The sequence below is a fragment of the Nerophis lumbriciformis genome, linkage group LG32, assembly GCF_033978685.3.
Source record: "Nerophis lumbriciformis linkage group LG32, RoL_Nlum_v2.1, whole genome shotgun sequence".
Taxonomy (NCBI): Eukaryota; Metazoa; Chordata; class Actinopteri; order Syngnathiformes; family Syngnathidae; genus Nerophis; species Nerophis lumbriciformis.
This window is the reverse complement of record NC_084579.2, coordinates 26,864,333-26,886,823: the sequence shown is the minus strand read 5'-3', so window position 1 is coordinate 26,886,823 and position 22,491 is coordinate 26,864,333. Positions and strand designations below refer to the sequence as shown.

The window sequence follows — 22,491 nt, the reverse complement described above, 5'->3', positions numbered from 1 at the left end:
CGCGCGTTTTTTCTTCTTCTTCCGGGGGCGGGTGGTTGCTTACAGTAGAAGAAGAAGCGCTTCCTGTTCTATGGGGGCGGGTGCTTTCCTTGGCGGTTGCTTGCGTAGAAGAAGAAGCGCTTCCGGTTCTACCGGGAAAAAAGATGGCGGCTGTTTACCGAAGTTGCGAGATCGAAACTTTATGAAAATGAATCGTAATAAAGCGCACCGGGTTATAAGGCGCACTGTCAGCTTTTGAGAAAAATTGTGGTTTTTAGGTGCGCCTTATAGTGCGGAAAATACGGTATATCATGTATAAAAAATCCTAATGGAGGTGTTTGGATGTTTTTTTAAGAACTTTATAGGCAGAATGGAGCGACTACCATTGGCTCCATTGTAAGCGGACTTTAGATCACATTTATTTAGTATTCAAAATGCATTTAAAAAAAGTACATCCGTCGTCATGTTTTTCATAATAATTGTGAACGATAGGCAAAGTTCCCCAAAAAGTGCAGTTCCCCTTTATCATAATTAAAACAATGAATTGGATATCTCGAGACGGGATTCAAACCCAGTACATCTGATTACCAGTTCAGCACAAACAGGATGTGTGGGAACAGCAGACAGGGGCTAGGAATACGTTTATTCATTAATTTACATTTTACATGCACTTTTTCCACGCATAGTATTTCTTATATATATATATATATATATATATATATATATATATATATATATATATGAAATACTTGACTTGGTGAATTCTAGCTGTAAATATACTCCTCCCCTCTTAACCACGCCCCCAACCACGCCCCCGCCCCAACCACGCCCCCCCACCTCCCGAAATCGGAGGTCTCAAGGTTGGCAAGTATGTATCAATTGTATACACAGTCTTAGTAGATCACACGCAACATGCATACTAGTGCACACAATTTTACAGTTTGCACACACTGTTTAGCGCGGGTTCAGGCCCTAAGCATTTATTTTACAAAAGCAGTTCCCCAATGAGGAATTAAAGTACCCCTAAAATTATGTCCTTAAAGAGTTTACAGCAGGGGAGTCCAAACTATGGCCCGAGGGGCAAATGCAGGTGGCGTCTTTAGTGTGCGCCGCAAGACGTCATGACTTTAATCCGAAATCTGGCCCGCGAGGTGTTTCCGAATTACATCCCGGCTGGCCTCGGAACGCCTCGGGATCCCCCGGGAAGAGCGGGACGAAGTGGCTTGGGAGAAGAAAGTCTGGGCTTCCCTGCTTAGGCTGCTGCCCCCGCGACCCGACCTCAGATAAGCGGAAGAAGATGGATGGATGGATGGATGGATGGATACCTGACAATCTGATTTCAATCTTGTGGACAACTTGAGCGAATCAGGTCATGGACCATGAATTGTGATTAAAAAAAAATGTAGATCAGGATTTACTTACACAACCCAATCAAAAACAACCTTCCCTAGTCATGGCACAAAAAATAAATGCAACCAAAACAAAAAGTCAACACACATGGTCACACATACCACAACCTGCTCATTGAACTTTGCGGATATTATAAAAAACGCCTGATCACCATTAAACAATTCAAAATTATACCCATTAAAATCCAATCCAATCCAATCCACTTTATTTATATAGCACATTTAAACAACAAAAATGTTTCCAAAGTGCTGCACAACAATATTAAAAACAATATTAAAAACAATATTCAAATATTATCCTTAGCTCCACCAATGACTGAATAAAAACAACAAATAAATAAATATAAAAACAATATAAAAATTAATATGATTAAAAACGATTTTAAAGGGTAAAACCAATTAAAATAGTAAATAGAAATCAAAATTTATAAAAAAAACACAGAGGACGACAGAGGACCACACAACTCACGTAGTGTTAAAAGCCAAAGAATAAAAGTGGGTCTTAAGACAATCTATTGCAATGCACAGTGGGAAAAATGCAAAACGCTCTTTCGAGTTAAGGATCATGGTGTACTCAGCGTTACCCCTTAACCTAAGGGGGGCCCCCGCCGCTAAGGCAGTTTTGCCCTCCGCCTAACCTTACCCCGAAAATTCAGAAAATAAACATAATTTTACTTAACAAAACAGCAACAATGCAAAAATATCATCCATTTTGAAAATAATTGTGTTCATGAATAAACAGGCGCCTGCACGTCTGTGCGAGTGCAAACAGATCTGGAAGATTGCCTGTGCTTTTAGCTCAGTAGTAAACACACTGGCCTCACACACGGCGACCTGGGGTCACGCCCTGCTCGGAGCAGTAGGAAAAAACAACATGGCTGAGAGAGAGAGAGTACACAATTGCTACACGAAGCTGAGCGGTCTGTGATTGATAGCTATGAACACCAATCTTTGCATTCCGCCGTCAAAATCGGGGCCCCGTGGTTGGGTGGGGCCCCCTTGGGCTTTTGCCCAGGTAAGCTCAACAACACTAGTAAAATCAATTTAAATTTACTTTAACACACATTTTTTTTAAATTAGGGTTGAGAAACGATTATTCAGTTTCGGTTCACTGTCTTTTCAATCATTTCATCACTGCAGTTGTGGCCAAAAGTTTTGCAAGAGGCCTGTCAATTTGTGTTATTCACTAACTTTGCTCCTTCAGTTGTCATGTTTAAGTGTGTTGTTGTTCTCCAGTAACACAACAGAAACATGTCCAAAACGTCTTTAAAAATGCCAAAGTACACTAACCCACTGTAGTTAATCATGTCTACTTGTGAGAAAGCCGTCCACAAAATATTCACTCTCTCCTTTCATATCAAACATTAAACAACGTTAAGTCTCTGTGATCAGTCTTGTCCTTTTAGATTATTATTTTAGGTCAGACCCGTCCAGAAACATTAGGACAGCTAATCTGCAGACTGATGACGTAACATCACAAGTATTGTTTGTTTGACACTTTGCTCCCAAGTGGCCTGTTAATAAGTCATTAGCACTCTGTTAGCACACGGCTAATAAACGGTCTGTCGGGTAAGTGTCAGACAGGACGCTGCAAAGCATGAAATAACATCGTTAACTCCCGTTTTGTAACGCCGGGGTGCTGAAATGCTTATTTGGGTTTGTTTATTGAAGCCTCAGTAAAGTTACAGTATATTCAGACATAATGCATTTATATATATATATATATATATATATATATATATATATATATATGTATATATATATATATATATATATAAAATCAACCAACACTAAATTGACCCTAGTATGTGAATGTGAGTGTGAATGTTGTCTATCTGGGTTGACCCTGTGATGAGGTGGCGACTTGTCCAGGTTGCACCCCGCCTTCCGCCCAAATTCAGCTGAGATACCGCGACACCCCCCGTGACCCTGAAAGGAACAAGTGGTAGAAAATGGATATATATATATATATATATATATATATATATACAGTGGGGCAAAAAAGTATTTAGTCAGCCACCGATTGTGCAAGTTCTCCCACTTAAAATGATGACAGAGGTCTGTAATTTTCATCATAGGTACACTTCAACTGTGAGAGACAGAATGTGAAAAAGAAATCCAGGAATTCACATTGTAGGATTTTTAAAGAATTTATTTGTAAATTATGGTGGAAAATAAGTATTTGGTCAATAACAAAAATTCAACACAATACTTTGCAATATAACCTTTGTTGGCAATAACAGAGGTCAAATGATTACTATAGGTCTTTACCAGGTTTGCACACACAGTAGCTGGTATTTTGGCCCATTCCTCCATGCAGATCTTCTCGAGAGCAGTGATGTTTTGGGGCTGTCGCCGAGCAACACGGACTTTCAACTCCCTCCACAGATTTTCTATGGGGTTGAGGTCTGGAGACTGGCTAGGCCACTCCAGGACTTTCAAATGCTTCTTACGGAGCCACTCCTTCGTTGCCCGGGCGGTGTGTTTGGGATCATTGTCATGCTGGAAGACCCAGCCACGTTTCATCTTCAAAGCTCTCACTGATGGAAGGAGGTTTTGGCTCAAAATCTCACGATACATGGCCCCATTCATTCTTTCTTTAACACGGATCAGTCGGCCTGTCCCCTTAGCAGAAAAACAGCCCCAAAGCATGATGTTTCCACCCCCATGCTTCACAGTAGGTATGGTGTTCTTGGGATGCAACTCAGTATTCTTCTTCCTCCAAACACGACGAGTTGAGTTTATACCAAAAAGTTCTATTTTGGTTTCATCTGACCACATGACATTCTCCCAATCCTCTGCTGTATCATCCATGTGCTCTCTGGCAAACTTCAGACGGGCCTGGACATGCACTGGCTTAAGCAGGGGGACACGTCTGGCACTGCAGGATTTGATTCCCTGTCGGCGTAGTGTGTTACTGATGGTAACCTTTGTTACTTTGGTCCCAGCTCTCTGCAGGTCATTCACCAGGTCCCCCCGTGTGGTTCTGGGATTTTTGCTCACCGTTCTCATGATCATTTTGACCCCACGGGATGAGATCTTGCGTGGAGCCCCAGATCGAGGGAGATTATCAGTGGTCTTGTATGTCTTCCATTTTCTGATAATTGCTCCCACAGTTGATTTTTTCACACCAAGCTGCTTGCCTATTGTAGATTCACTCTTCACAGTCTGGTGCAGGTCTACAATTATTTTCCTGGTGTCCTTTGACAGCTCTTTGGTCTTGGCCATAGTGGAGTTTGGAGTCTGACTGTTTGAGGCTGTGGACAGGTGTCTTTTATACAGATAGCAAGTTCAAACAGGTGCCATTAATACAGGTAACGAGTGGAGGACAGAAGAGCTTCTTAAAGAAGAAGTTACAGGTCTGTGAGAGCCAGAGATCTTCCTTGTTTGAAGTGACCAAATACTTATTTTCCACCATAATTTACAAATAAATTCTTTAAAAATCCTACAATGTGAATTCCTGGATATTTTTTCACATTCTGTCTCTCACAGTTGAAGTGTACCTATGATGAAAATTACAGACCTCTGTCATCATTTTAAGTGGGAGAACTTGCACAATCGGTGGCTGACTAAATACTTTTTTGCCCCACTGTATAGCACCCCCCGCGACCCTGAATGGGACAAGCGGTAGAAAATGGATGGATAGATGGATGCGCTGTATCAGGGGTCCCCAAACCACGGCCTGTGAGCCAGATATGGCCCACCAGCGTCCAAATAATTGTTTTTATTTTTAATTTTTTTAATTATTATTTTTTAAATTTGTCCTTTCTAGCCCATCCATCAATCCATTTTCTACTTCTCTTTACTCTCGGGGTCTGGCAAATCATATTTGACGTAATTATGTACGTACTAGAGATGTCCGATAATGGCTTTTTTGCCGATATCCGATATTCCGATATTGTCCAACTCTTAATTACCGATTCCGATATCAACCGATACCGATATATACAGTCGTGGAATTAACACATTATTATGACTAATTTTGTTGAGATGCCTCACTGGATGCATTAAACAATGTAACAAGGTTTTCCAAAATAAATCAAAAATTGCCAACATGGCACTGCCATATTTATTATTGACGTCACAAAGTGCATTTTTTTTTAACATGCCTCAAAACAGCAGCTTGGAATTTGGGACATGCTCTCCCTGAGAGAGCATGAGGAGGTTGACATGGGCGGGGTTGAGGTGGGGGGGGGGGGGGGGGGGAGTAGGGGATAGCGGGGGTGTATATTGTAGCGAGTTAGTGCTGCAAGGGGTTCTGGGTATTTGTACTGTTGTGTTTATGTTGTGTTACGGTGCTGCCGTTCTCCCGAAATGTGTTTGTCATTTTTGTTCGGTGTGGGTTCACAGTGTGGCTGTTATGCCTTGGCGAGAATGAGGACTCAGGTGCAGAAGGGGGACAATTGACACAGGCTTTATTTAAACAGTTTTTTTTAAATCTCTTTGAACAGAGTGATTAAAACAAAGCGGCTACAGAATCTAGCTTTGATACAATAGAGTAACAAAAGGCATAAAGGCATAAGGCCATAAACGGAAAATCACTCCATAGGGAGGAAAAAGGCAATAGCAAAATTACACACAAATCTAATAACAAAAAAAAAATAAAAAAATCTATGATTAGCTACAAAAAGGTAAATAAATCATGCAGAGGAGACAAGAAACTATAAACAGAAAGTACGCTATAAAGAGCTGAGATAACTACAAACTAAAGCGCTCCAAGACGAGGAAAAAAGGAAGGCAAGGCACTATGAAATAACACACAATTAAAACTTGACCAAAAACTATAGCAAACAAAAATCACTCTTTCTCAGAGGAAACAAAGAAACCAATAAATAAGGCGAGGCAATACTTAGCAACTTGGTTCGAGACTGTGGACGAAGGCTGGAGGTACGTGACGAGACGATATACTCTGGCACAAGACAAGAGGAGGACGAGACATTTATACACATGAGGGAGGGTGACACAGGTGGGCACAATCAGGCAATCAGGAGAGACATCAGACCAGTGAAACGGGAGGAAGGGCAAGTGACCTGAAACGAGAGGGAGAGTTAACCTTTCAAAATAAAACAGGAAATGACAAGACAACATGAAACCAGACGAAACCCAGACAAGACTTGACCCAGGTGTGACTGTGGCGCATATTTGTAACAGTGTTAAAGTTGTTTATACGGCCACCCTCAGTGTGACCTGTATGCCTTGCATTCACTTGTGTGTGTGAAAAGCCGTAGATATTATGTGATTGGGACGGCACGCAAAGGCAGTGCCTTTAAGGCACGCCCCCAATATTGTTGTCTAGGTGGAAATCGGGAGAAATTCGGGAGAATGGTTGCCCCGGGAGATTTTCGGGAGGGGCACTGAAATTCGGGAGTCTCCCGTGAAAATCGGGAGGGTTGGCAAGTATGACTGGGAGACAAACTGCTCTGTACTTCTCCCTACGTCCGTGTACCACTCCGTACAGCGGCGTTTTAAAAAGTCATACATTTTACTTTTTGAAACCGATACCGATAATTTCCGATATTACATTTTAAAGCATTTATCAGCCGATAATATAGGCAGTCCGAACATCTCTAGTACGTACGTAACACACACACGCGCATTAACTTTAGGTGTTGTTAGCTAATAAGAGCAATTTGGATAGCTTACGTTAGCTGTCATTGAGTGTATATTCTTTCACAGGTGTCCCCAAACTACGGCCTGATACGGCCCGTCAGCGTCCAAAATTCGGCCCGCGGGTAGTCCCGAGTAAAAAAATGTTTTTAAACTTTTTATTTTTTTAAATTTTTATTATTATCTTTTTAATCTGTCCTTTTTAGGCCATGCATCAATCCATTTTCTACCGCTTGTTACCGTATTTTCCGCACTATAAGGCGCACCGGATTATTAGCCGCACCTTCTATGAATTACATATTTCATAATTTTGTCCACCAATAAGCCGCCCCGGACTATAAGCCGCGCCTACGCTGCGCTAAAGTGAATGTCAAAAAAACGCTGCGCTAAAGTGAATGTCAAAAAAACAGTCAGATAGTTCAGTCAAACTTTAATAATATATTGAAAACCAGCGTTCTAACAACTCTGTCCCAAAATGTACGCAAATGTGCAATCACAAACATAGTAAAATTCAAAATGGTGTAGAGCAATAAATAGCAACATAATGTTGCTCGAACGTTAATGTCACAACACACAAAATAAACATAGCACTCACCTTCTGAAGTTATTCTTCATTCGTAAATCCTTCGAATTCTTCGTCTTCGGTGTCCGAATTGAAAAGTTGCGCAAGCGTGGGATCCAAAAATGGCCGGCTCCGCCTCGTCGAAGTCATCGGATTCAGTGTCGCTGTTGTTGTGCAGCAGTTCTGTGAATCCTGCCTTCCGGAAAGCTCGGACCACAGTTGTGACCGAAACTATCTGCCCAGGCATTTACGATCCACTGGCAAATGTGGGCGTATGTCGACCGGCGCTATCTGCCCGTCTTAGTGAAGGTGTGTTCGCCTTCGGAGCTGTGTGAAAAAAGCCACCCGGCCTCTTCGCGTAAACTTCCCTTAACCACTCGCTCATCTTTTCTTCATCCATCCATCCCTTCGAGTTAGCTTTTATGATGACGCCGGCTGGAAAGGTCTCTTTTGGCAAGGTCTTCCTTTTGAATATCACCATGGGTGGAAGTTAGCATGGCAAGCTAGAACCACAGTGAAGGATGACTTCTCATTCCCTGTGGTGCGAATATTCACCGTACGTGCTCCCGTTCCACAGTGCGGTTCACAGGAATATCAGCTGTGAAATACGGTAGTAATCCGTGTGCGGATGGAGAGATTGCGTCTTTTTATGAACCGGATCGCTTAGTAGGAGCCATTTTGTGGTCTTTACAGATGTAAACAGGAAATGAAACGTACGGTGATATCCGCGCGTTTTTTCTTCTTCTTCCGGGGGCGGGTGGTAGCTTACAGTAGAAGAAGAAGCGCTTCCTGTTCTATGGGGGCGGGTGCTTTCCTTGGCGGTTGCTTGCGTAGAAGAAGAAGCGCTTCCTGTTCTACCGGGAAAAAAGATGGCGGCTGTTTACCGAAGTTGCGAGACCGAAACTTTATGAAAATGAATCGTAATAAAGCGCACCGGGTTATAAGGCGCACTGTCAGCTTTTGAGAAAAATTGTGGTTTTTAGGTGCGCCTTATAGTGCGGAAAATACGGTACTCTCAGGGTCGCTCTGGCAAATCATATTTTCTAAAAATGCATTTTCCCATCAATAACGTGACAGCATCACGCTCACGCAATGTGGCAAGTGCGCGCTCTTTCAGTCAATTAATGCGTGACGGAAACAATGGCGAAACGTAAAATAGACTCCGAGTGTAGAGTTTTTAAACATCAGTGGACATATGACTTTTTTTGTTCAATGTAAGGAAAAGGCAATTTTTAAAGAGTTTTTAGAGAGGGTACAACCCTTGTACAACCCTTGATCCCTCGATCTGTTCACTCAATCGTTAGCTATTTATTTACGATTTTGAATGCATAAAAAAGCCAAGCATATGTGTTCTTGTCTTGCATAAGGATTGTGAATGATAAACAGCACATCTCTTTCCAATTTTTGCGTAATTCTATCATGACTGATCTGATAAAATGGTCTGAGCGCAGAAGCGTTACTCCAGTGACGTTTAGATGGTAATTTCACATATTTTGCAGATTGCAAATACAATTGGATTTGGTTTAATGGATACAATGAAAAACAGTTAAGCATATCAACTATACATCAACTTGTTTTTCCACACTACTGGTACTTTAACATCAGCATCATGCTAGGTTAGCCTATTACCTAAAGAAAAAAATAAAATAAACATGCAGTGCCTACGTTTGTAGCTAACTGCCGATCCAGGATTAATTTTAAAATGTGTAGAAAACCTTGCTTTTTTATCTTTACAAAGCTGTCCGCTGCGTGTTGTTACGTGTATAAACAGGGTGGACTAATCTAGCTAGCGTGGGTCAGAGCCTCTGAGGTAAGTATCCTGTTATGTGCCTTCTTCTATCAAAACAAGTGAGAGAGTTCATTGTGGGTTTTTTTTTACGTTTAAAGCTCACAAACAGGGTCGAGGTAAACATATCGTTCTTAGAAAATGATGAAAAAGTCCATTTTTATCAAGTCAAATAATGGACTTTTATATCAACAGTGATGAAGAAGTGACAGTAAGACACCAGAATGTGCGCTACTGACCCAATGTGGTCAGCTGATGTTTTCCATGAATTGCTATTTTGTTTGATGAACCGTTTTACCTATATATATATATATATATATATATATATATACCATATTTTTCGGATTATAAATCGCAGTTCGTTATTTATGCGTCATATAACGTACACTTATTCAGTCTGTTGTTCACTATTCTTTATTTATTTTAAATTGCCTTTCAAATGTCTATTCTTGGTGTTGGATTTTATCAAATACATTTTCCCAAAAAATGCGGCTTATACTCTAGTGCGACTTATACTGTATTTTTCGGAGTATAAGTTGCACCTGCTGAAAATTCATAATAAAGAAGGAAAAAAACATATATAAGTCGCACTGGAGTATAAGTCGCATTTTTGGGGGAAATTTATTTGCTAAAACCCAACACCAAGAATAGACATTTGAGAGGCAATTTAAAATAAATAAAGAATAGTGAACAACAGGCTGAATAAGTGTACGTTATATGACGCATAAATAACCAACTGAGAACGTGCCTGGTATGTTATATTATGGTAAGAGTCATTCAAATAACTATAACATATACAACATGCTATACGTTTACCAAACAATCTGTTACTCCTAATCGCTAAATCCGATGAAATCTTATACACCGAGTCTCTTACGTGAATGAGCTAAATAATATTATTTGATATTTTACGGAAATGTGTTAATAATTTCACACATAAGTCGCTCCTGAGTATAAGTCGCACCCCCGGCCAAACTATGAAAAAAACTGCGACTTATAGTCCGAAAAATACGGTATATGTTTTTACGGTATATATATATATATATATATATATATATATATATATATATATATATATATATATATATATATATATATATATACATGTATATATATATATATATATATATATATATATATATATATATATATATATATATATATATATATATATATATACATATATGTATACATATATGTATATATATATATATATATATATACATATATGTATATATATATATATATGTATGTATACCGTATTTTCCGCACTATAAGGCGCACCGGATTATTAGCCGCACCTTCTATGAATTACATATTTCATAATTTTGTCCACCAATAAGCCGCCCCGGACTATAAGCCGCGCCTACGCTGCGCTAAAGTGAATGTCAAAAAAACGCTGCGCTAAAGTGAATGTCAAAAAAACAGTCAGATAGTTCAGTCAAACTTTAATAATATATTGAAAACCAGCGTTCTAACAACTCTGTCCCAAAATGTACGCAAATGTGCAATCACAAACATAGTAAAATTCAAAATGGTGTAGAGCAATAGTAACATAATGTTGCTCGAACGTTAATGTCACAACACACAAAATAAACATAGCGCTCACCTTCTGAAGTTATTCTTCATTCGTAAATCCTTCGAATTCTTCGTCTTCGGTGTCCGAATTGAAAAGTTGCGCAAGCGTGGTATCCAAAATGGCCGGTTCCGTCTCGTAGAAGTCATCGGGAGTCAGTGTCGCTGTTGTTCTGTGAATCCTGCCTTCCGGAAAGCTCGGACCACAGTTGTGACCGAAATATCTGCCCAGGCATTTACGATCCACTGGCAAATGTTGGCGTATGTCGTCCGAGGCTGTCTGCCCGTCTTAGTGAAGGTGTGTTCGCCTTCGGAGCTGTGTGAAAAAAGCCACCCGGCCTCTTCGCGTAAACTTCCCTTAACCACTCGCTCATCTTTTCTTCATCCATCCATCCCTTCGAGTTAGCTTTTATGATGACGCCGGCTGGAAAGGTCTCTTTTGGCAAGGTCTTCCTTTTGAATATCACCATGGGTGGAAGTTAGCATGGCAAGCTAGAACCACAGTGAAGGATGACTTCTCATTCCCTGTGGTGCGAATATTCACCGTACGTGCTCCCGTTCCACAGTGCGGTTCAGTTGCTGTGAAATACGGTAGTAATCCGTGTGCGGATGGAGAGATTGCGTCTTTTTATGAACCGGATCGCTTAGTAGGAGCCATTTTGTGGTCTTTACAGATGTAAACAGGAAATGAAACGTACGGTGATATCCGCGCGTTTTTTCTTCTTCTTCCGGGGGCGGGTAGAAGAAGAAGCGCTTCCTGTTCTATGGGGGCGGATGCTTTCCTTGGCGGTTGCTTGCGTAGAAGAAGAAGCGCTTCCTGTTCTACCGGGAAAAAAGATGGCGGCTGTTTACCGAAGTTGCGAGATCGAAACTTTATGAAAATGAATCGTAATAAAGCGCACCGGGTTATAAGGCGCACTGTCAGCTTTTGAGAACATTTGTGGTTTTTAGGTGCGCCTTATTGTGCGGAAAATACGGTATATGTATATTTGTAAACATTTACAAATATCTAATTTGACAACATATACATCTGCCACTTATAGTACGATTCGGCTAACACATGTAAACATATTTATGTCCTCTAAAATTTGAAGGGTGCAGATTAAATACCGGTGCGCTTAATAGTCTTGAAAATACAGTACTTTATTGACGCATCATATTTCCAGGCGTTCGTAGGCCACATAAAATGAAGTGGCGGGCCAGATCTGAGTTTGACGCCTGTGTCCTAAAGGTTTCTTGAGGTTAAACACAAAGGACACTGAAAACATTGATAACAAATTCCTAAAATCACAAGTTGATTAATTTTTTGTGAAAAAAGCCTCAAAACATCACAACTTTCAGAAGACTAAAGTTTTAGTTGACCATCAGGCATCTTAGTTTTAAAGCAATAAGGAATGTTGACTTGCTATGTGAACCGTTACAAATAACCATGGTTTTCTTTCTTCAGCAAACAGACTTGAACTCCTTCCTGTGGACAATCAAGCGGGACCCTCCTTCGTATTTCTATGGTACGATCCACGTTCCCTACACTCGCGTTTGGGACTTCATCCCCGAGAACTCTAAGCAGGCCTTCCAGGAGAGCAACATCGTCTACTTCGAGCTGGACCTGACCGATCCTTACACCATCTCGGCTTTGACCAGCTGCCAGCTGCTGCCCCACGGCGAGAACCTGCAGGACGTTCTACCCAGAGACATCTATCGCAGACTCAAGCGGCACCTGGAGTACGTGAAGCTCATGATGCCCTCGTGGATGACGCCGGATCAGAGAGGAAAGGGACTTTACGCGGACTACCTCTTCAACGCCATCGCCGGGAACTGGGAAAGGAAGCGTCCGGTTTGGGTCATGTTGATGGTGAACTCGCTGACCGAGGCCGACATTAAGACGAGGGGGGTGCCGGTGCTGGACCTGTACCTGGCCCAGGAGGCGGAGAGGATGAGGAAGAGGACGGGAGCGGTGGAGAAGGTGGAGGAACAGTGTCATCCACTCAATGGACTCAATTTCTCACAGGTGAGTGCACAATTGTTTGAGTGGCTACTAGGGATGTGAATATTAACGTTATAATAATAAACCACGGTAAAATTCAGAACAGCTAGTATTACCGTAAATATGTACTTTATCCTATTGTAATTAGCATAAAACCGTGATTGATTACCACACTTTGAAAAAGTCTATGATACCGCCAGGTCTGGAATTTCGTCATTTTCGGGGTGAGGCCACTTGATCTTTGGTGTCCTCAACCTTTTAAATGTACAAATGCCAAATGTCAGAGCAGGAAGTCCATCAAATAAGACAATAACTTTAAGGTAATGGGTCATAATTAATGTAGCTTGAAGGTTAAGGATGATTATATATTTAATATGCATTACTTTCACAGAATATTTTATTTCTTAATTAATAACATCAATATAACAATAAATAATCTTAATAGATAACATCTGATTTTTCATGCTGGATGAAAAACAGTAATTGCCTTTGGTACTTCCCTTTGGCGCCGCCCTAGTGGCTCCCCTGGAGCTTTTTCGAAAATGTATGAAAATGGAAAAAGATGAGGGAAAAAAACATATATTTTGTTTAAATATGGTTTCTATGGGAGGACAAACATGACACAAAAAATGGTTAGAAATCCCAATGTTTACATTAAACAGGCTTCACTGATGAGAGTATTTGGCACGTGCCATTTTGTCCTACTAATTTCGGAAGTCCTTGAACGCACCGTAGTTTGTTTACATGTACAACTTTCCTTGATGCTGCCACAGAAAGACGTGTTTTATGCCACTCCTTCGTTGTCTCATTTTGTCCTTCAAACTTTTTATGCTGTGCGTGAATGCACAAAGGTGAGCTTTTTTGATGTTATTGACTTGTTGGAGTGCTAATCAGACATATTTAGTCAGTGCATGACTGCAAGCTAATCGATGCTAACATGCTATTTATGCTAGCTGTATGTACATAATGCATCATTATGCCTCATTTGTAGGTATATTTCATTTTATTTGTAGTTTCCGTTTCCTTAAACTTGAACACACACATCTTTACCTTTGACCATTCTAAGCCAGTAATTTCCAGGAGTTATCACACCCTCTGAAAAGCCTCCGTTTTAGTAGTTTTCCATCCATCCATCCATCCATTTTCTACCGCTTATTCCCTAGTAGTTTTCCAATATTGTAAAAATGTGTAAGATAAATATTACATTTGAACATTTCTGTCAACAAAGATTCACGTCAGCCTGCGACACATAGTAATTTTGACAGTAGGCTAATATAGCTAATATAGACACTTACATCATGTGTTGTCTTCATTATAACACTTACAGTATATAAGACTTTTAAAGTAATTTTGATAGTAGGCTAATATAGCTAATATAGACACTTACATCATGTGTTGTCTTCATTATAACACTTATATAAGGCTTTACATTTTTTGCAGCTACAGACAGATTTTTTTTTTAAATTTTTGGTCCAATATGGCTCTTTCAACATTTTGGGTTGCCTACCCCTGCCTTAACCTATGCTGTCCAACGCAAACAGCAAACAACTAACTGTTCTACAGAGACAAACAGCACCAAATGCGGTATTAAACAATTATTTATCTCCGGTTTAACCCAATAACAGCTGGGAAAGCATTTGTCATTTTAGATTTTACTTGGCTAGAACGATGCAGATATACATGCTCACAATGTCACTTTGTGCCCCACTACAAACGTGTACTCCTGATATTTGTTAACATAAAAAATGTAAGTGTTTGAAACTAGCCTCCAGTACATTAAAAATACAACCCATCCGTAAGTGTTCTTATCGGAAGTGATCCTTTTGCCCACGATAAGAACACTTCCTGTCATAGTAAATACAAAATAACATGGCGATAAAATGTTGGGGCTTTATATTATTTAGTGCACGGCCAGGACTGTTTTCTTTATGCGGTTTTCATCCACATTAAACTAGCACGGTCGAGTGGGTTAGAGAAAACTGCAAAACTCGCACAAATTTTGGCGTTGTGTCGCTAAATATGAACAGTGTGTTATATATTATATGTTTAGAGTTTATTGTCTTCTTATGCTTTCACAAATGTATCAAACTTACCTTACCTTAGCTTAGCTCATCCGACTTTTTCATTCAGTGCACTGGACTTTGAGGAATTGGATACATTTGCACATTCGGGTTACAGGCTGCTGTGTGCGTTGGATTTACCTCCTGTGATGTTTTGTGTTGTATAGCACTGTGCTGCGGCGGTTCATACCATGCAGAATTAAACCCATCACTGGTCCACAAAGCCATAATGACATGAAAATCTCACAGAGGAAAAGAAATGCGTCCGTGGGGGCATCACAGCCAATGTGGCCTGCCATGGATATTTCCTGGAGAAGCAGCAAGTGTGCTAATCACATGCTATCTTAAACGCTGACATGAATACAAGCCACATAATCGTGTTTCCTCAATACAAATTCATAAAATCACAGGTTGGTTTAAACAACACCTATTTTGGTTTCATCATTAAGACAAAAAAAGGGGAAGAAGATAAACATGTTTAAACATTCAAATAACACTAAAAGCTCTATTTAAAAAAACTGTTTGCTCAGTCGCAATAATTTTACCTTAAAATTACACTGATTTTTACGACAAATTAGTTATTTTTAGGGATGTCCGATAATGGGACGGCGTGGCGCAGTGGAAGAATGGCCGTACGCGACCCGAGGGTCCCTGGTTCAATCCCCACCTAGTACCAACCTCGTCATGTCCGTTGTGTCCTGAGCAAGACACTTCACCCTTGCTCCTGATGGGTGCTGGTTAGCGCCTTGCATGGCAGCTCCCTCCATCAGTGTGTGAATGGGTGAATGTGGTAAAACTGTCAAAGCGCTTTGAGTACCTTGAAGGTAGAAAAGCGCTATACAAGTACAACCCATTTATAATGGCTTTTTGCCGATATCCGATATTCCGATATTGTCCAACTCTTTAATTACCGATACCGTTATCAACCGATATATACAGTTGTGGAATTAACACATTATTATGCCTAATTTGGACAACCAGGTATGGTGAAGATAAGGTACTTTAAAAAAAAACCAAGATAAATCAATTAAAAACATTTTCTTGAATAAAAAAAGAAAGTAAAACAATACAAAAACAGTTACATAGAAACTAGTAATTAATGAAAATTTGTAAAATTAACTGTTAAAGGCTAGTACTATTAGTGGACCAGCAGCACGCACAATCATGTGTGCTTACGGACTGTATCCCTTGCAGACTGTATTGATATATATTGATATATAATGTAGGAACCAGAATATTAATAACAGAAAGAAACAACCCTTTTGTGCGAATGAGTGTGAATGGGGGAGGGAGGTTTTTTGGGTTGGTGCACTAATTGTAAGTGTATCTTGTGTTTTTTATGTTGATTTAATAAAAAAAAATAAAAAAATCCGATACCGATAATTTCCGATATTACATCTCTAGTTATTTTCAATGTTTTTTTTCCCACTAAAATCCACGGTTGGCTTTACAGTGCTTGACTGTAAATTGAAAAACTGTACAACTGTTATTTTTACAGATACATTCTGGTGACAGAGCTGCCAGTTTTTTATGTAAAATCTACTGGATTTTTTACAATGAATAACATGGCTGTTCAAAGCCCAAACAATGTGTCATGTTTCTTTTGCCATGGCAAGTGTATTGTGTGTTTTATCTATTTCAAAACAAAACTTGCTTAAAATATTTCAGTGTGTAGATAGGTACTTTTTGAGCACATTCAACAATACCATGATAATAATGATGTCCGTAATAATTTTGGTCTCAAGAACGTGGTATGAAATTTTCATATCGTTACATCCCTAGTAAATGGGTTATACTTGTATAGTGCTTTTCTACCTTCAAGTACTCAAAGCGCTTTGACACTATTTCCACATTCACCCATTCACACACACTGATGGCGGGAGCTGCCATGCAAGGCGCTAACCACGACCCATCAGGAGCAAGGGTGAAGTGTCTTGCTCAAGGACACAACGGACGTGACTTGGTTGGTAGAAGCTGGTGATCGAACCAGGAACCCTCAGGTTCCAACTGCGCCACACCGTCCCCCAAGGTTGCTACTTGGAGATCAGTTTGGTGCTGGTTCTTTAAAGTAGTATAACCAGGAATTGTCACTTTTGTGTCACAATGGAGAGAGGAATTTATGCTGTTTGTGTTGCTTGTTTACTCTGTACCGTATGTAGAACTGCTATGAAGTCACATTGTTGACCTCGATGATGCCACTACTAACATACCCAACCCACAAAGGAAACACAGTCCTGATCAAGGACCAGTGAAACCATAGGGATGGTTGATATGGCCTAAAGTCTACCGTATTTTTCGGACTATAAGTCGCAGTTTTTGTCATATTTTGGCCGGGGGTGCGACTTATACTCAGGAGCGACTTATGTGTGAAATTATTAACACATTACCGTAAAACATCAAATAATATTATTTAGCTCATTCACGTAAGAAACTAGACGTATAAGATTTCATGGGATTTAGCGATTAGGAGTGACAGATTGTTTGTTAAACGTATAGCATGTTCTATATGTTATGGTTATTTGAATGACTCTTACCATAATATGTTACGTTAACATACCAGGCACGTTCTCAGTTGGTTATTTATGCCTCATATAACGTACACTTATTCAGCCTGTTGTTCACTATTCTTTATTTATTTTAAATTGCCTATCAAATGTCTATTCTTGGTGTTGGGTTTTATCAAATACATTTCCCCAAAGAATGCGACTTATACTCCAGTGCGACTTATATATGTTGTTTTCCTTCTTTATTATGCATTTTCGGCCGGTGCGATTTATACTCTGGAGCGACTTATACGCCGAAAAATACGGTATATCGCGATATATATCGCTGCCTCTTGCGATAATAATTTATACACATGCATCACAAAATATGATTTGGTATGTAAATAATAATAGAACCATTTAAAAACTGGTTACAAAGGCTCCGAATTTCCCATCATTTGCAGTTTTATTATTTTTTCTAAACTTTTATTGATCTGCTTGTTAATTTACTGTCTGGTTATATTCTGCTGTCACGCAGATCCATCTACACTTGTGTTCAAATGTATTAGGCACTCATTTTTCTGTTGTTTGGATACTTCACATTAGTAGAGGCAATACTACAAATTTGGGTATCGATCCATTACCAAGTAATTACAAGGGCAGAATTGGCCATACCAATGTTCATACTTAAGATTTTCAGGATCATTGAATGAGTTGAATTTTGATCTCAACAGTAATTTGATAAAAACACTGGAAATCGGTGTAACAAAATCAATTAATATTTAAATTAATTGACCTATTCCCTTTACAATAAAGTCAATAATGCAAAAACAACCATTAGTTCTTATTTCCTGTGTTTGCAAACAACAACGACAAGAAAATATTTTTTGATAATAAAAACTATTGTTCTAAACACTAGTATCAACCATATACTGATACTACACTTGGTATCGTTATTCTCAATATTCGCTCTGCTTTTTTTGTGTCTTCATACGGTGATTAGTGATTTAGAAGCTGCACTGGGGAGGGACGTTAGCCGCTAGCTCACTACATTGCATTGTTTGCTTGTCGCTGTTACTGTAAATGTGTAGGACACGGCTCGAATGTGTCATCAGTATGCATTATCACAAGATGACGATAGTATTAAAAGCTTGTCGGCCAAAATTATGTAATTTTCCTCGTCTGCATGGAGATCGAGATTAGCTCCTGATTTGAGAGAAACAAATACTTGAGATTCATGTAAGATGTGGGTAGTGACCAAAGTTCTTTTAGTTCGGTTTTTATCTGCTGGTATGTGAGGACAAACACAAATGAAATGTCAGTCCAAGTCCACTGTACTGTATATAGTCCACACTTCAGTATCAGTCAATAATTTCTACATTGGTACAAATATCAACAATGACCATATTGACTCTAAATATAAAACACAGGTTTTCATTACCGGTACACACTTTTTTTTAGAAATATATTAAGTATATTAAAGCAGTGGTCCCCAACCTTTTTGTAACTGCGGACCGGTCAACGCTTGAAAATTTGTCCCACGGACCAGGGTGGGGATGGTGTTTATTTTTATTTTTTTATTTATTTTTTTGTCATAAAAAAATACAATCATGCGTGCTTACAGACTGTATCCCTGCAGACTGTATTGATCTATATTGATATATAATGTAGGAACCAGAAATATTAATAACAGAAAGAAACAACCCTTTTGTGCGAATGAGTGTGAATGAGTGTAAATGGGGGAGGGAGGTTTTTTGGGTTGGTGCACTAATTATAAGTGTATCTTGAGTTTTTTTATGTTGATTTAGTTAAAAAAAAAAAAAGTTTTATTTTTTTTATTTTATTTTTTTTAAATGTCTTGTGCGGCCCGGTACCAATCAATCCACGGACAGGTTCCGGGCCGTGGCCCGGTGGTTGGGGACCACTGTATTAAAGGACAAAATGACATGTTTTTTGTTTCCAATATGCTACCTATATCCAATATCGCTCCTCTGCATTTATTTGATGACCATTATCTTAAAATTGGCATCACAGTCCATATTCTGTTGTTTGCTATTGACCAACTTTTTAGATACTTACTACTTTATGCATCTTTCCAAGTAATTGGAATGCATGAGTGACAGAAAGAAGCTCTTTGCATTGATAAATAACCAGACTCCGAAATTTAACACGGCCTGTCTTTTTGAGACTTTTCTCGAGGGGAGGATACTGTCTTATATTTGTCAATAGAGTACAGTTGAAGTCAAGTTTGTTGTTTGGTGTTACAGGCACCAGAAGAAAAATCAGTAGGAGCGATTTTCCATTTACAGCACAGGTATTAATTCAAGGCCTCTGGCGCCATTATTTAATGTTACCCACAAACACTTGGAAATAATATGTGTCAATAGAGTACATTATCTTTCCTTACTAAATGTATTATTTTTTTCCATTTTGCCAGAAAAAATACATGTACTGTATGAAATTGCATACCTTTAAACGAGTGGTTCTTAACCTTGTTGGAGGTACCGAACCCCACCAGTTTCATATGTGCATTTACCGAACCCCTCTTTAGTGAAAAATAAATAAATAATAATTTTCAAATTCAAGACAAAGTCATATGTTTTTGGTAATACTTTAGTATGGGGAACACATTTTAAGTAATAAAGACTTAATTTAGAGTTTTTTGGACACAAGGGGAACATATTCTAAGTAACAAAGACTTAATTTAGACTTATTTGGTTAGGGCCAGGGTTAGCGGGTTAGGGTTATAATAAGGCCATGCCGAATAAGGCATTAATAAGTACTTAATAATGACTAGTTGAGAGCCAGTATGTTACTAATTTGCATGTTAATAAGCAACTACCGTATTTTCCGCACTATAAGGCGCACCGGATTATTAGCCGCACCTTCAATGAATTACATATTTCATAACTTTGTCCACCAATAAGCCTCCCCGGATTATAAGCCGCGCCTACGCTGCGCTAAAGGGAATGTCAAAAAAACAGTCAGATAGTTCAGTCAAACTTTAATAATATATTGAAAACCAGCGTTCTAACAACTCTGTCCCAAAATGTACGCAAATGTGCAATCACAAACATAGTAAAATTCAAAATGGTGTAGAGCAATAGTAACATAATGTTGCTCGAACGTTAATGTCACAACACACAAAATAAACATAGCGCTCACCTTCTGAAGTTATTCTTCATTCGTAAATCCTTCGAATTCTTCGTCTTCGGTGTCCGAATTGAAAAGTTGCGCAAGCGTGGTATCCAAAATGGCCGGTTCCGTCTCGTCGAAGTCATCGGGAGTCAGTGTCGCTGTTGTTCTGTGAATCCTGCCTTCCGGAAAGCTCGGACCACAGTTGTGACCGAAATATCTGCCCAGGCATTTACGATCCACTGGCAAATGTTGGCGTATGTCGTCCGGCGCTGTCTGTCCGTCTTAGTGAAGGTGTGTTCGCCTTCGGAGCTGTGTGAAAAAAGCCACCCGGCCTCTTCGCGTAAACTTCCCTTAACCACTCGCTCATCTTTTCTTCATCCATCCATCCCTTCGAGTTAGCTTTTATGATGACGCCGGCTGGAAAGGTCTCTTTTGGCAAGGTCTTCCTTTTGAATATCACCATGGGTGGAAGTTAGCATGGCAAGCTAGAACCACAGTGAAGGATGACTTCTCATTCCCTGTGGTGCGAATATTCACCGTACGTGCTCCCGTTCCACAGTGCGGTTCACAGGAATATCAGTTGCTGTGAAATAGTAATCCGTGTGCGGATGGAGAGATTGCGTCTTTTTATGAACCGGATCGCTTAGTAGGAGCCATTTTGTGGTCTTTACAGATGTAAACAGGAAATGAAACGTACGGTGATATCCGCGCGTTTTTTCTTCTTCTTCCGGGGGCGGGCGGTAGCTTACAGTAGAAGAAGAAGCGCTTCCTGTTCTATGGGGGCGGGTGCTTACCTTGGCGGTTGCTTGCGTAGAAGAAGAAGCGCTTCCTGTTCTACCGGGAAAAAAGATGGCGGCTGTTTACCGAAGTTGCGAGATCGAAACTTTATGAAAATGAATCGTAATAAAGCGCACCGGGTTATAAGGCGCACTGTTAGCTTTTGAGAAAATTTGTGGTTTTTAGGTGCGCCTTATAGTGCGGAAAATACGGTAATTAATGGTGAATATGTTCCCCATACTAAAGTGTTACCATTTTTTTTTTTACTGGTGCACAAAATGAACCGTGCATGAACATCACCTTGTTCAAAGAACAAAACCAACACAGTGCATAAAGTCACAACAAATTACACACCTGCAAATCAGTGTGACTTCTGCTGATGCCGTATCCGTAATTTGCAGATAGGGAGAAGTTTTTATTTACACGATGAGTCGGGTGTGTCTTGACCTCCGCCGAACCCCTGAGCCCGACTCACCGAACCCTTAGGGTTCGATCGAACCCAGGTTAATGGTATCTAATATTGCAACAAATATTATATTATTATACTTAAAAAAAAAAAAATTCAAGATAAAAATAAATACTTTAATATCTGCCTGACTTATGATTTCCAAAGCAAATTATCCATCAAATTGTACACTGTAAAGACGGCAATAGATTTTATGTAAAATGTATGGTGTTTTTTTTACAGCATATTACTGTAAATGAAAAAAAACATACTTGTTTTACAGTAAAATTCTTTAGACTGAGCTGCTATTAGATTACCGTATTTTCCGCACTATAAGGCGCACCTAAAAACCACAAACTTTCTCAAAAGCTGACAGTGCGCCTTATAACCCGGTGCGCTTTATATATGGATAAATATTAAGATTCATTTTCATAAAGTTTAGGTCTCGCAACTACGGTAAACAGCCGCCATCTTTTTTCCCCGTAGAAGAAGCGCACGGTGCATGCTGGGATATGTGACGTTTCATTTCCATTTGTGTGTTTATGTAAAGACCCCAAAATGGCTCCTATTAAGTGTGTTGTCTGTCTAATTATAAATAATGCAGACGAGGCGTGTTAACTGAGTTCTCAACGTTTTCTCACAGCGTGCTCATAACCACATTCTAACTCCCAGCATACAACAACGCT

At 39.6% G+C, this 22,491-nt stretch overlaps 1 protein-coding gene across 1 annotated transcript in view; it reads left to right on the top strand.

The window, feature by feature from the left end:
- Positions 1–22,491, top strand: part of trabd2a (TraB domain containing 2A) — a 278,709-nt gene that overhangs the window by 10,725 nt on the left and 245,493 nt on the right. Inside the window, exon 2 of the mRNA XM_061927081.1 lies at positions 12,366–12,926. Coding sequence (XP_061783065.1) covers positions 12,366–12,926 — 561 coding nt within the window. The remainder of the gene's footprint in view (positions 1–12,365; positions 12,927–22,491) is intronic.